The sequence below is a fragment of the Tympanuchus pallidicinctus genome, unplaced genomic scaffold (assembly GCF_026119805.1).
Source record: "Tympanuchus pallidicinctus isolate F22 unplaced genomic scaffold, pur_lepc_1.0 scaffold3, whole genome shotgun sequence".
Taxonomy (NCBI): domain Eukaryota; kingdom Metazoa; phylum Chordata; class Aves; order Galliformes; family Phasianidae; genus Tympanuchus; species Tympanuchus pallidicinctus.
This window is the reverse complement of record NW_026294747.1, coordinates 99,771,828-99,787,431: the sequence shown is the minus strand read 5'-3', so window position 1 is coordinate 99,787,431 and position 15,604 is coordinate 99,771,828. Positions and strand designations below refer to the sequence as shown.

At 37.8% G+C, this 15,604-nt stretch overlaps 1 protein-coding gene across 12 annotated transcripts in view; it reads right to left on the bottom strand.

Moving 5' to 3' along the window:
• Window positions 1-15,604, bottom strand: part of NEK11 (NIMA related kinase 11) — a 123,977-nt gene that overhangs the window by 53,111 nt on the left and 55,262 nt on the right. For all 12 annotated transcript variants that reach the window (XR_008209645.1, XR_008209650.1, XR_008209651.1 and 9 more), the window contains 2 exons: window positions 9,583-9,701; window positions 4,981-5,041 (listed from right to left, as the gene is read on the bottom strand). Coding sequence is in view for 2 of the 12 variants with exons in the window: in XM_052696310.1 (XP_052552270.1) it covers window positions 4,981-5,041; window positions 9,583-9,701 (180 nt within the window). In the remaining 10 variants the exon portion in view is untranslated. The remainder of the gene's footprint in view (window positions 1-4,980; window positions 5,042-9,582; window positions 9,702-15,604) is intronic.

Sequence of the window (15,604 nt, the reverse complement as noted above, 5' to 3'; positions counted from 1 at the left end):
CTCTCCAAGCAGGTGTTTTTAACTTGGACTTAACTGGGTTTTAGCTTGGATTACATTAGCATTGATCATGTACAGCCAGAAGGAGCCTGCAGCTACCCTTCTACTCTGAGCAGTATAGACATCCCCAGACAGTACAGAGGCTTCTCCTGAATGCAGAATCATGACTTTCCCAGGAGTTAGGCTTCTATGTCTTACATGATCATAGATTCTGATCATGTAAATTTGAATATTGAGAGTAAATTTTCTACCATGGAGGATTCAGCTGAATTGTTCACAGTGAGCATCTGAGCACCTCCCAGATTCAGGGCTTTGCAAGTGAACATAGGAAGCAGTCATGGAGATAGATGAAAGAAGAAATGGATCACTGACTTCATTCTCTGGCTATGGACAAACCATTTGATTGTTTAAAAAAGATATCAAAATTCTCTTGCCATCTAATGGCCAATAGTTATCTGGTGCCTACATATTAAAATTGACATACAGTTAACACAGTTTACAAGATGAAAATTTACAAGCTCATTTCTCACTAGCAACCAATAACTTCATTCACTGAAAAAAAAAATCCTGATGACTTGCTTTAACACTACACATGCATATCCATCTATTTTATCCTGTGTATCATGTGATCTCTAAGCATTCAATTACTTCAGCAGCACTGAAGAATTCGGGTATCCAGAGTGGACTTGAGGATGATCCAAGTGCTATGAAGCAATGCTTATGACTTATTGGGTGGCTCACTCCTCTTTTCGTTGGCAGGGAATTAGGGTCCAGATGTAAGGACTTGGGCTTTGATATCATTGTCAGACTTCAAAAACAGTTACTTTTTTTTCTGTCCTGAACTCGAGTGGTCTAAAGAAAACGTAAACCTTCCATTCTTTCAAGACTGAGTACATTTAACCACAGGTCCCAGCTAAATTCTGATATTTTTATTATTACAGGATATATCATCGTGATAAGAGCACAGCAAACTCTTTCTACTTAGTGGGTTCAGTCTATTTATTGCTACAATACTTTATCTCCCTTTCTTCTGACATTTCATTATTAAAGACATCCTTCTTGTTTGTTGTTTTTTTAGGACTCCAGTCTAAATAATTCTTACTTTGCCTACTCTCAACATTGGCAGTTGGCCAAGAAATGCTTCCTCTTTAAACACAAACTAACATCTATCTTCCTCTTCATAAAATATGATCTTCTGGGTACTGTGAAGCAGCTGTGAGGACTACAGATTATAGGATGCTGTAAAGGTACAGCTACTCATGAAAAAAAAAAAAAGAGCTCTCAGTGAAATCCACTAACAGCTTTTCACACTGTTACTATGAAAAACCTCAAAACTTTTCCTGGAGTGATTCATAACACACACCAAATTCTGTATCACAGGGATTTTCTTAGAAGCAGTTACTTGATCAGTAATATATTTTGCACACAGCTTCCCAGCTTGCAACAGTCTGCCTACCCATACACCTACAGAACAAATAACTATGCTTCTTCAAAAGGTGGCCAAGTAACTATTTGCATTGTTAAGCAATTTACTGTTGTTGATTAGTTAAACTAAATCAAATGAAAAAACAAAAACAGTGACTTTTCAAAGCCGAGTACTTTCATTTCCTATATATATTTTAAAGATGAATAGTCTTCCAGTCTCTAAGAGAAAACAAGAGGCAAAATTGTCCTCTTGGGTCATGGAGTATCAGTTTTGTTGCACTCACTGCATTCTTCTCACTCTGTCAAAGGGAAAAAAGATGAAAGAAATATCTGCTCACATTTACTCATAGATACTTACAGTAAAAAAAAGATGATTATGATTAGCTGATGAGACGTCTGTATGTTATGTATTAAAGGAATTCATACCTACATTTCTGCTAAAACCCCAAGTGCTGGTGTTAGACACCTATTGCATCTCTTGAGAATTCATTATGTGTTAAGGAACAATTATCTCCACTGAATCATAGACTACTGGTTTGGATCTGCTTTTTCAGCTTTCATTTCTACATGAGATCCTCCAATGCCTTTTTCTCTAAGACTGAAAAGTTCCTCAGAATCACAGGTATTTTCCTGAGTTTATAATGTTTTAAAAGTACAAACTGACCAAATTGCCTCTAACTTTCCCTTTGCTTAAGCTAAGATGACTCAGTAAACCTTAGAGGTAGTCTTTCAAACTTCCTTTCATTTTGTAGCTCCTTTCTTGTATGTACTCAGATGTTCTCTAAGATATGCTTGAAATTGTACTTTTTTTTCTTTTTTTTTTTTAAGATTCCTTTAACAATGAAAAATCTATGATAAATTCAGACCAGTCAAACTTCTGCAGCCACTCTATCACAGCCATGAAATTCCTACTGTTTTAAGGAGCAGTTATTACAATAATGTTGCAGGTCTGCAGCCCAGCAACATGGTATTGCCAGTGCTAGTGCCAGCCCACAGGCTTGGGCCTGGGTTTGCAAGACTTCAGCACTGAGGTCTGTCAGGTTTTGCCCAGCTGGAGCTTCATTTTAATAGCTTAAGTTGTAACTGCAGTTATAAGGACCTTGGGGCTATTGGTTTTATTTCCACTTATCTTTGTATTCTTGGCATCACAGAACCATAGAATGGTTTGGGTTTGAAGGGGTCTTTAAGATTATCTAGTTCCAACCCCCTGCTATAAGCAGGGACACCTCTTATAGCAGAGGGTTGCTCAAACAAGTTGCTCAAAACCCCATCCAGCCTGGCATTCAATGCTTCCAAGGAGGGGATATCCACAACCTAGGTGGGCAAAACAGACTTCTCTTTTCTACAAACAGACTTTTTAGATGGATAGTAGAAACCATTAGTTACTCATGTGGAATCTGCCTGATACAGAAACTTTGAGATGTAGAGACATAAGATGAGGCCATGGGCAAGGAACTGTAAGAAGTGAGGCATAAGCTGGGGACCCCATGTCTACAACTTTCTACTTGTTAAAGAAATGAAGACCTGGAAATGGGCAAAACTAGCTATAGCACTTCAGGTTAACAGAGAAAACATCCAAGCTATGTAAAACGCACATAATGCTTTTGATATGACAGGAAAGGAAAAACAACATTGGCAAACACAAGAAAACTCCCCCAAGTGGATCCTCGAGTGAGGAAGAAGCATTCCTGGTGAAGGACTGCATGTGCTGAGGGCTCCACATCCCCTGTCATGCTAGGCTGAAGTTACCAGCATCAATACCAGCGGGAAGGTGAACACAACAGCAGGCAAAGCAGGAGTTACAAGAAGCATGGATAAAAAAAATTAACTACATTAATACAGAGAGCTCTTTTTTTTTTTTTAACAGCTGTAACCATTTATTCATTTTCTTTTTCTTTCTTTTCTGTAATTATTAGACCTGGAGTAACAATAATTATTTGATTCAATTGTTAAGAAAATGGTCACCGTGCATTTTTAAGAGTTCCCTGTAACAACACAACTGAAATATCTTTTCATACCATAAATTGATTTTTTTTAATGAAAAATGATTAAATTACAGTGAGAATGTTGGAAAAAAAAAACAAAAACCAACAAACCAACCAAACAATATGATATAAGCATTTCTGGTTAATAAGCACAATGCTTCTAGGTTTTACATCCTGACATAAAAAATAATAGTCCTGGCTCATAGAGTTCTGACTAAGATGCACGTTAACAAGATGAGATACAGATTAAGATTATTTTAAAGACAGTTTGCACTCCGTCCAGCTTTGCATCTTGACATTGAAAGAACATAAAAGAGTAAATATTCAAAGCTCTTCTGCAATGCTGAACTTACAAAGATAAAAGGGACCCTAGCAGATTTCTGTCATATTATCATCACAGTTATTTGTTTGGAACTGATGATGCAAATCTAATTGCTTGCTCAGCTTTGAGAAAGGCTTTAAGTTTCAGCACAGAGTGGTCAGATGATTTTTAATTATTAAATCATAATTTAATTCTTTAACATCATAATTTTAAAAGGCATCTTCTTTTTCTTCATATTGAAAGAAAAAGAGGAAGCCAAGAAACTCTTTAAAACTAAGATTTATTTTTCAAAGAATGCCATTGTTTGGCTTTGGACAATACTCTGGATTATTCCCAGAAGCCATTAGGGCAATTCCTCTCTTGCATTAAGAAAACAAATTATTGAAGTATAGAGCAACATTTTGTACCCATTACCACTTCTGTAAACCTCCTGCAGACAACAGGGCTGCAAATTTATTAATAAGTGCAAAATTTGAAAACCATGGGGTCTGTTAGTGTGAAAGCAAACACATGATAACAGGCTTTCATTCAGTCATAAAGATCACCCTGATGTGGAACTCTGAAGGTGACCAGAGGGTGACTATGAGTGTGATGCCCATACCTTTGACTACTCCCTTATATCCTTTTTTTTCTTAACTTTTCTCTGCTATCATTCCATGCTCATGAGTTGGGGTGAAACAGAGATCAACAATGGAAGAACCACTGCAAGGAGGATTCCCCAAGCTTCCCCTGTCTTCTCATTTCAAAGTCACAAGTTTATCACGACTGAGTGTAAATGAGGCACCAAATCAAGGCTACCCACACACAGACTGCTACTGGCACAGCTTAACTTGTAGTCTTCCAGTGGCCACACCAGCTCCAGTAGATAGCCATCTTTCATTTATAGCTTCTTTTTAGCTTTTGAGTATGAGAAATAGAGTTTGAAACTCCAGATTTACAGAGAGAATTTGCAGGAGACTTTAGGATTAAATTGCAAACTGAAATTCTCAGTGATTTTCCTATACCCATACTGAAATAATGTAAGGTAGAATATACATTATCCAAATGTGGATCATCTTTTTTTTTGTTTAAAAACAATAACAAACTTCTAAAAATTCATTTTATCGTATCAGTAGTAGATTTAGAACACAATTTTCAGGAAGATCACTTTTTTGAGATTTTTTTTTTGCAAAATGATAATAATGGAAACGTGATGAATAAGAATATTTAATAACTGCTGATATTACATTTAAAGAAGAAATATCATCTTACCCAATGAGCTATTATTTAGGATGCTCTCCAAATGCTTGACCATTGCTTCAATATCACTGTCCTGAGGATAAACAAAATAACAAACAGCATTAGTGTGACCAAAATCCTAAATAAAAAAATACTGGTGGTATGATCCTACAAACATGAAGAATATTACTTACACCAAAGAGTGTCAGTGCTAGACTACAACAAGATGAATACATTTCTCACAGCTTTATAAATATCTTCTTCCTCTAAAACAGTAGGGTGGGGAATGGTGCTATGTAAAAGCAATTATTTAAGTCAGATGTCCAGCAGAACACAAACGTAGGACAGTTATGCATGCAGCTTAAAGAATGTGTTTATTGCTGAGGTTGGTGTGCAATATTTGAAAATATACCAGCATATTATTATTGGTTATCCAAGAAATATCTATAACAGGATTAGAAAAGGAAAGTATAGATTTCATAACTATTCCAAAATTTCTTAAGACTTATATTTACCACTACAAAATAATACTTATGTTTCATGTAATTGCACCTACTCACACATCTTCTAACAATGAATAATTGAAACTTTAATTGGGAGATGATTTTAGCACTTTTCTATTTTAAGTTTTCTATTGCAAGACAGATAATTAACAGTTTTACCATGATATCTTTCATGTGAAATGTCATTCGTGTACATTGATGAAATTTAAGATCTGACCATTAGGAAAATATTGTGCTCTAGGAAGCACATCACATTTCATTTGAATGTAAGAGAAAAACCTGAGTTTTTAAAAGCTGTTATCACACCTCATGTGACAACAGGGTGACAACACGGCATCCCTTCACTATTTAAAATTGAACATCAAAAGTTTGACCTCACTGAAAAATCCAACAAAGATACTGAGAAGCCTGTGGTTTTAGAAAGCCTACAGAATAGGAAAGGGAATTTGACAGAAGCACAGAAGAGAAGCACTCGCATACTTAAGAGCCAACATGGATGAATGCTTGGACGTTTCAAACTCAGAATGAATGAAATAATTTTTAATAGCAACAGGCAATACTAAGGATGCCGTGTCAGGCACTAGGACCCTAGTGGAACAGCTTTGGGGTAATAATGCACAGTCTGATCCACTGGATCTATAATTCAATGGAGATGTGATGATAATTCATACTCTATCACTGGAGCTACGATAATTTATGCCAGTTGATTATCTGGCTTGCTGATCTCAGGAGCAGCCTGGAAACTGAAAATAGTCAGCTAATGTACTGTATTACTAGAATTTGTAATAATGAAGAGGGCTAATTTGCTATTAAAATTATCACTAAAAGAAAACACAAAGATCAAAGCGATAAACTGCAATAAAAAGCATCTCAGCTAAATCAAAGCAAATGTGAAACTTTCACGGTTTGCTAACTTCTCAAAATGAAACTCCTTCTATGTTTCATATTTTCCAATTTATTTTTAGAAATAGTTTGTTACTCTCTTTCATGTTGTTTCTCATGCAATTAGAAACGTTCCTAAAAAAAACCTGAATGATTAAAAAATGGAAAAGAGCCACTAGCTCAGGAAGCTAGAAATCTGGAAACATAACTGACAAATTTTTGCTTGAATTCTGGCAATCTGTATATAAACTGCAAAAGAAAAGGAAAAAGGGCACTGAACTCCAGTGTTACAACCAACACAACCAAGATGAGATGCTCACATGTGTGAGGACTTAACACTGGTGAAAATTCCACATCTACAAGCAGACCGTGCAGTTGAGATCACACAAGCTGTATTGAAAATTACCAATAAATACGAAGTAGATGTTCCAGCTCCATCCTCAAACTTTCAATTATACCGATTAAGTGCGTGACTCCACCTTCTTATATGAAAGGTATCATTTCGTAAGGCCACTACTGTGACTGTCATGACATCTGTGGGAGTCTCACATAGCAGGAATTAAGAGCTTCAATCCCTTTCAACATTACGCATCCCAGTCTGTTATTCAATTAGATTACTTGTCTGACCCCCTGCTACTGCTTGAACTACTGCACAAATATCAGAGGTTTTTCTTTTAGTTTTTGGTTGAAGTAAGTAATGGGGTCACCATTAAGCACTGCCAGACATAGCATTTCTGTACTCCATCTGCACAAAATTAATCAGTAAAGCAATCTTGACACTAGATAATTGAGAGGTTTGCAATGATTAAGACGGTAAATACCTTACAGTTCCTTGTCCTGTATTATAGTGGATTGACTTTCAAAAGCTTAATTTGTGGAGGTATTTTTGAAGAAAGAGTTAAAGAGTATGAATCCTATCATAGAAATAGGAGTGGGAGTTTTGGTATTAAGTAGATGACTGCTGAAGCAATGCCCTGCTATATACTAGCAAGATCAAGTCTATTCTGGTAGGATTTGAAGCTTACTATTAAAGTTGAGCATGATACCACCTACCTTTGAGTGGGATTCATCTCACATAACTGTTGACATCCAGAATGAAGATGCCTCATGCATGCTAATAACTGCGAATCTCTTTACAATCACCAGAGGTACCTCTCAGCATATTCTATCTGACCCACACATTAGGTGTTTTTGCCAAGATAAAATTATTCCCTAAAAATGTGTATTTCTCCTAACTGTACAGAGTTTATATCCAGTTAGGTCAGACACGGGCGTACAGCAAAGTCCAACCTGCTTTGTCTTCACACTTCCTGCATAATTTTTTACTCAAGACAGGGAAAAGTGAAAATTTTCTCAATTCCTAAGAAAAAGAAAAGGTGATTGTGTCCGTACCCCCAGTTTTGCCTTATTTAAGTTGCTGGTCAATAGGAAGGAAAATAAGGTCAGCCTATTTGCTTCTTTGATAAAAAGTCATGAGAGACAAATGCTCTGAGAGGGTATGCTTTCCAGCTCAGTCTGGGGAAGCCAATTTGCAGAGGACCAATGCATGGCACGCACACAGACTGCCAATAAAGCCAAACCACACAGCCTGGAGGGGCTGGATCCTGACAAGAGACATGAGTGGGACAGATCTTCCAACCTAGCATCAATTCTTGTCACCACTAAATTCTGAATCACTACAAAATGACTGAATGACATTGCTCAAATCTAGCTGCCAACTCCCAATTTATTCTGCGTTATTGAGAAATCTATTTTTATCTTCTGCCCTTTTAATTCTAAGCAGCAGTCTGCCTGTTCAAAAATAGTATTGATTGACACTTAATGATATTGCCAATGAAAGTTGAATGAAAATTTTGAGCGGCTTTCTAAAAGAGAAAAATGGAAAAAACAACACTTAAAGTCTGATAAAAGTGAGCAATAATTTATTTTTAAGATTCCATTGTGGTAGATTTTTCAAGCAAGAGAGTTTTTGTATTTTTGAGTGTTGTGAGTAAACACAGACACAGCAAATTCCAACAACAAAGCATTGACTCAGATATTCCACTGGTTTCCAACTAACTATTTCTTTAGATTACTATTGAATTTGCTGTTAAAAACTGCAGTGTGTTTAGTTTGAAAGCTAAGAGGACATTTCTAGATTGAATGAGGTGTTTATGACTAAACTTCAAGTTTAACTGGTTGAGAGAATTTCAGGATTCCCCACCTACGTGGCAAAAGTAGCATTCTGATTTCTCACACAGGTATTTAATTTCTGCCTTAAAAACTACATCTTAAAGAATCTATTAATTCAAAAATTTCAAACAATATTAAAAATTATTCATAATTTAATGAAGAGTTTTAGCAAACTTGGTTGGTTTCCTAGAATGTAAACAGCGTCATACTCTACTCTGCAGATTTTGCACATTAACTCCACATAACAGTTGTCATCCTAAGCAAAATCAGACAGTATTGTTCAGAAGCACTGCAGCAAAATGTTTTAAGTTGATGGCCCAGGGTGGAAAATAATTGTTCCTGAATGCCTTAGGAAGATCCATTTTCAGAACTGACTTGGCCATTTAAGTTCATCAATTTCACTGAGACTTGATCACTGAAGACAGGATTCATTGCAATTCCTTCTGATCAGACCTAAATTAGGTGCCTTTTCCAATAATCCTCAACCTTCAACCTGAGATTTTCTTGTGGCAACCTTACCTGATAAAGCTACTTTAAGTCCTTCAATAATAAATTTTCTTTTCATTGACTTTCTAAGATTCTTGGGAAATTTTACAGATGTGCTGATCGAGACTTGCTGATGTTAATGCTCACAGTTATACTACACTAGAATATGATCAATACAGACAAGAGAAGAGGGCATCTAGAGGTGCCAATCTTTCCCCAGGAATTAGACCTGGAATTCAGATCCTGTGCTTGAAGTATTCTTTCAGCTTTAACTTAACCTAGGTATAACTTTACGTTAGAGAACCCCACTCTGTGTTTATGGCTACAAGAAAATTAATTTACTAATAGCAATTCATTTTAAAGCATTCATGGGAGTATGATTCCTAATCTTGAAGAAATGCAGGAGTCTTTCTCAGCAATGTATATGTATAATTGAGACATACTCCTACAGCTAATCAGCTAAGCTGATATAGACACATATTCCTTACAAAAGCAAATTTAAGTAATATCAAAAGGACAAAATCTTGGAAGGGGTTTCATTTTCCCTAAGAAAACATCAAATGTGTACTGTTTCCCCAAAGGTCACACACACCTGATTTGTCTTTGTTACAGTCTGTGACACTTCCACATCCTCTGTTTCGCTGTCTTCTGAATAGGATTCAAACTCCTCCTTATAATATTCTTCTGCAATTTGCGGGTCTTCAGGGATTTCTAGAGGAAATTAAGAGTTTACAGTATTACATAGACAGACAACATTCATGATCTTAGAAGGATGCAATGAATTTTACATCACTCATGTCAATAACAACGCATTCTGAAGTTGAAAATTGTTGCAGAAGTTATCAGATTAAAATTTTCAGCTTTGATAGCGTGATAAATAGTGCTAAAACTGCCTCTGTCAAAAGGTCGCACTCTCATCACATAGAAATTAATGAGGATCTATACTGAGTTTCAGATGAAATCACTGAACCATAGAGTAATTCAGGCTGGAAGATACCTCAGGGGATCATCTAGTTCAGCCTCACTCAGAGCATGGTCAGACTTCAACTGAATCCAGCTTTTGTGAGCTGAAATTATGTCCCAGTTTGGTTTTCTCTAACATACATTACTTTCCTAGTCCTGCTCACCACATCACGGCATCCTGGCTTGTATCAGGAACGGTGCAGTGGGCACCTTACTCGGCACTGGTGAAGCACCACCTTGAGTGCTGTGTGCAGTTTTGGGCACCTCAATTCAGAAAGGACATTGAGGTGCTGGAGCAGTTCCAAAGAAGGGCAACAAGGCTTGTGAAGGGCTTGGAGAATATGCCCTATGAGGAGAGAATGAAGGAACTGGGGCTGTTTAGCCTGGGGAAGTGGAGGCTGAGGAGAGACCTTATTGCTCTCTTCCAATTTCTGAAAGGTGCTGGGAGAATGGGGCTGGTCTCTTCTAACTGCTGACAGGATGAGGGGAAATGGCCTCAAGTTGCACCAGAGGAGTTCAGGTTGAATATCAGGAAAAACTTCTTTACATAAAGGGTGGTTAAGCACTGCAATAGGCTCCTCGGGGAGGTGGCTGAGTCACCAACCCTGGATATGTCTAAAAACCATTTGGATGTGGTGCTCAGGAACATGACTGAGCCGAGGGTTGTTAGAGGTAGGGTAGTATGGTTAGGTTGCGGTTGGACTTGATGATCTTTAAGGTCTTTTCCAACCAGGGCAATTCTATGACACATATCCTGTGATGAATTTAATGGCTAGGTTAAATTGGAAATTTAGGCTAGGAAATTGGAAATAACATATATCAGAGTCCATATATATCATAGTCCACTGCATATATCCATAAGCAGTGAGTTAGTAAAACGGCTTGAGGCCAGACTGCACCTTCTTCAGCGAGCTGTCTTTTCTCAGCAAAAGCCTTTAAGCACTTGTTCATTTTTAAGCAGAGACTAGACTGTGGTGACTATCAAAACAGCAGGATCCCTGTTTTTCTGAACAGAAAGCTTCAATGCAAAAAGCTGTCCATTGGAAGCACTGGTCAATGACAGAGATGAGACTAGAGCAGAAGGAAGACCAGCTCGACAGCTTTCCCATTGATAGCCTTCAGCATTTGAGCAGGGAGGTGCTCCAGGAAAACTAACACTTCCACCTTATTCCATGCAGTGCTTACCGAGTTATTATCAAGACAATTTTTGTACAAGTCCAGGTACAACATTTTTATGCTATCAGTTTTCAAATAGAAAATGTTGGCTAGGCTTCCTTGGCTGCTATTATTATAAGAAATGTTAGCTGAAGAGAAAAACAATCTAATATCAAGCTATTGTAAATCACTACAGTCTTAATATCAGATAATGCTGATTTTTCCCATTCTTCCAATTAAATCTACTTCTTTAAATCATAGAACCATAGAACGACTTGGGTTGGAAGGGACCCCAAGGATCATCAAGTTCCAATCCCCCTGTCACAGGCAGGGCCACCAAGAAACATAAAGTGACTAATCTTTCTTTAATATTACTGCCTTGAAAGAAATTCAAACAATACTTTGTATAAAATTAAAAATGCATAATAGATGTTGAAAAGATTATTTCACGTGGGTAAAAATATCCAAAAGATTTAAATAAGTGAATACAATTAAAAGATGCCCTTGGATTTTGGGCAGAAGGAACCATTCTAATTTTCAAGGCATAAGACACTCAGTGAAAAAAATGAGTAAAAGTATTTATCGACTGCACTAGGTTGAAGTTTTTCTGTTGAGATTTAAATCTCTACTATTATCTACTGTCCCCAGAGCACTTTCAAAAATACTTCTTACTTTGTACATTTACCTACGAAATTCAAACGTGTCAGTATTTGCTCTCAGGTTTCTCTTTTTTAAGATATTTATGTGAATTCCACTGCCTTGAATTTGTAATAAAAAAAAAAAACAACAATAACTTGTGCTTCCAGAAGAACCTCCAACCACATAAAAAGCTTATTCCACAAAAGAAAGAATTTATCATTGCACCTAATTATTTGAGTTCTCCAAAATGCTATTTGACACAAAAGTCTAACACTTCATCTTAAAAAAAGAGCTAAATCTCAAACTCTCAAACCTCATTCATTTTTAGCATTGGAAGAACACTGCTGAACACAGATATGTGTTCACTTTCAGACACAGTGAACATTTGTCTTTCTTTCTATCAGGGAGGCTGTCATTCCTGTTATTACTCTAATTTTATTAGGTTCATCTGCATGCTATTTGTATGTCTATAAGCATTCACATAGCTATGAATCAGCCTATTATAATGCAAACATTGCGCTACACTAGTGTTTTCTGACCCTCCCATGTTCCTTTGTTTACTGCTGTAGTGAAAAACACAATCCTCCCCTTACCAATTGAAAATCACAATTTACATGCTCTAGAACTCTACACCTTATCAGTAGCTCACAACCAGATCTCAACTGAGCCTCATACATCTAAACTATCCAAAGATGCTGGCACTAGCTGAATCCTACTTTCACACCAGCTTTTGCATCTTTCCCACAATTTCTCACTTTACCACTTGTGACATTGTTTTGACAGCTACACAAAGATGGTCATTTAATCTGAGTTCAGTAACACAATTTCAAATGCTAGTTCAGACATGAAAGATATTCCAGAATACAGATGTTTACTGTGTCCAATTCAGAACCTGATCTAAGTGACATTTCTCCACAGAAAACAGTATGCCCAGTGGATAGGAGCTTGGAAGTTAAATACAACAAGGCTTTAGAACTACTTTTTGTTATGACAAAGATCTTTAAACAAGACACTTTCAAAACAACAACAAATTCATTTAGAATGCATGATTCATTGTAAGTTTATACTAAATAGAACCAACTCCCTATTGCCCATTTGCTATAGATGCAGAGGCACAACTCTGATTTTTTGCTGAATTAATTTGGGTACACAAGTGCTTATTTAGTTGAGATCTTGGATCCGTCTAATCTCAAGAACACACAGGCTGGCTATAGCACAGCAGCCATAAGTCACCATGGTGAGCTGCGCCCATGCTGGCTGCCTCAGAATTTGTTTGGATGTTACACCACAGTGCTGAAGAGCTGTACAGAGTGAGACACTGAATAAACAGCTGGGACTGATTCACCTCTGCTAGAGCTGGAGTGAACAAACCTGGAGAAGTCCAAGTCCACCTCTTCATAACCGCTTGCTGGTCTCAATCTCTCAGTGCAGTGCAGATAACTCGAGTGAGCTGGGTTTTTGGCTCAGGAAACACACTACTAGGGGAGGCTGGGCCCAATACTCTGCCATTTTTACATCTGCAGGCCATTCTCTAGGATGTCTGCTACCTGAGTTTTCCTATAAGCCTTGATATTTCATCTCTCCTCATCCACCCCATGGAAAAAGTCTCATTACACCATCTCCTGAATGTTCTCAGTGCAGTTCCACATCTCAACAATGTAGCACAGAAGGAAAATTCTTGGTTTATGCGTTCATAAAACTAGCTTTAATAATGATGTTGCTCTTTGGGCTAAGCCTGTTTGAATCACATATGAACCCTTGCAGAGCCTATCATGGACTCCAAGGCCAGGGCTTTGATTCTGTCCTTTGCTCTGACACAAAACAGAAACTAAGTCTATTTATGCCTGGAAAATATTTGCAGGGAAAAAAAATTAAAAGATGCTAGTGAGGTGAACACCAAGTCTGTCATATTAAAAGAGGAAACGGAATGGCTGCTGCAGAAGCTGGGATACCCTGCTTCTGTGTTTCAGCATTTGGACTGGGAGAAAAACAGCACTGCATTGCATTTCCAACACCACTTGCAGCCCATACGATGCCCTTGCTCATGAAGCCCTCCTGATCTGCCCAGGATCAGAGCCCCCTAACCTTGCACGCAACAAAGCCACTCTGTGCATCATACACATGGCAGGCAAAGACCCTGCCTTCTTCAGTGAGCCTTGGGAAACAAACATCACATCCAGTATAAAGTCCTCTTTGACCAGACATAGCCATGAAAAACCCAATATAATTAGACTTTATTTTAGCAGGTGATTGAACTGGAGACTGGCAGAGGTTTCTTCCAACCTGAATTATTATATGATTCCATGGTTATGGAATGCTGCACCAACACAATGCTTTGAATTATGACAGATGTATTTATGTGTGTGGACATATTTAACATTTACACTTATAAGGTGATCAGAAATATGTTAATTTCCATATCCTTTGTTTTCTCAGAAAATCACTGGCAAAAAGAGATGGTTAATAGGACTGGCCAACACTTCAGAATCATTTATCTCAAAGCATCACTTATCTCAGAGCTTACTTCAAGAGGGAAAATAGAAAGAGAGGAGTGGCATTGCCTCTAGGATAGAGGTTTGAAACTCTCAGATAAATGGCCTGAGTTACACAATCCTGAAAGAGAAAAAGGCTCTGTGACACTACATGGTCCAGGTCAATATTCATTCAATTTGGAAAAATAAGATAATTCCATTATTATAACTTCAGATAACACAGATTATTTGTTTGTTTTCCATGCAGGACAACATTAGCAAGTCAGACAGAATTGCCACCTACTGGGCAGCTATAAAGGAGATATGCAACTGTGCCCATGGTAGGAGGTTGAAACTGGATGATCTTTAAGATCCTTTTCAACACAAACCATTCTGTGATTAAGATCTGAGCTTCATTGCTCAGAAAGTCAATGGAAGCTTTTCTCCAACTTCTAAACTACGCTGAAAAAGAGTCTCAGAAAGGGCAATGTTTAGGAAATGAACTAAGGGATGTAACAGGACTTCTGTGTCCAAAAATGACTTGTATGATCCATTAGCCTAAATACGAAAGGACTGTGTGGTCATCAAAAGAACTATGTTCTGAAAGAATCAAGTAAAGCACAGATGTAAAGAAGAATCACAGAATCACAGAATCACAGAATCACCCGGGTTGGAAGGGACCTCAAGGATCATGTAGTTCCAACCCCCCTGCCTAGCAGGGCCACCAAACGTACACATTCAGATCAGGTTGCCCAGGACCCCGTCCAACCTGGCCTTGAACACGTCCAAGGACGGGGCATCCACAACCTCCCTGGGCAGCCCGTTCCAGGGCCTAACCACTCTCCTTGTGAAGAACTTCCCCCTAACATCCAACTTAAATCTTCCCTCCTTCAACTTGGATCCATTTCCCCTAGTCCTGCTGTTGTCAGCCCTTTTGAAGAGTTTACTCCCCTCCAGTTTGTAGGCTCCCTTTAGGTACTGACAGGCTGCAGTGAGGTCACCCCGCAGCCTTCTCTTCTCCAGGCTGAACAAGCCCAACTCCCTCAGCCTGTCCTCATAGGGGAGGTGCTCCAGCCCCCTGATCATCTTAGTCGCCCTCCTCTGGACCCTTTCCAAAATCCAAAATCAAAATCAAAGAATGATTTGTTCTAAATGAAAGCCAGAAATATAGTCAAAGTTAAACATTAATATTTGGTAATTTGGTTTTTAGCATCATAAGAAAGAAAAAAAACTTTGATTTACCTGTGGACTTCACTGAGTTACATGATGCCATGTTGCCTTTCAAGCATAGCTTGGATTTCATCAAAACTAAAAGTTTTCAAAATAATCAGAAATGCTTTTAGCGCTGACAGGTGAATGAAGAAAAAGAATGATATAGCAATATAG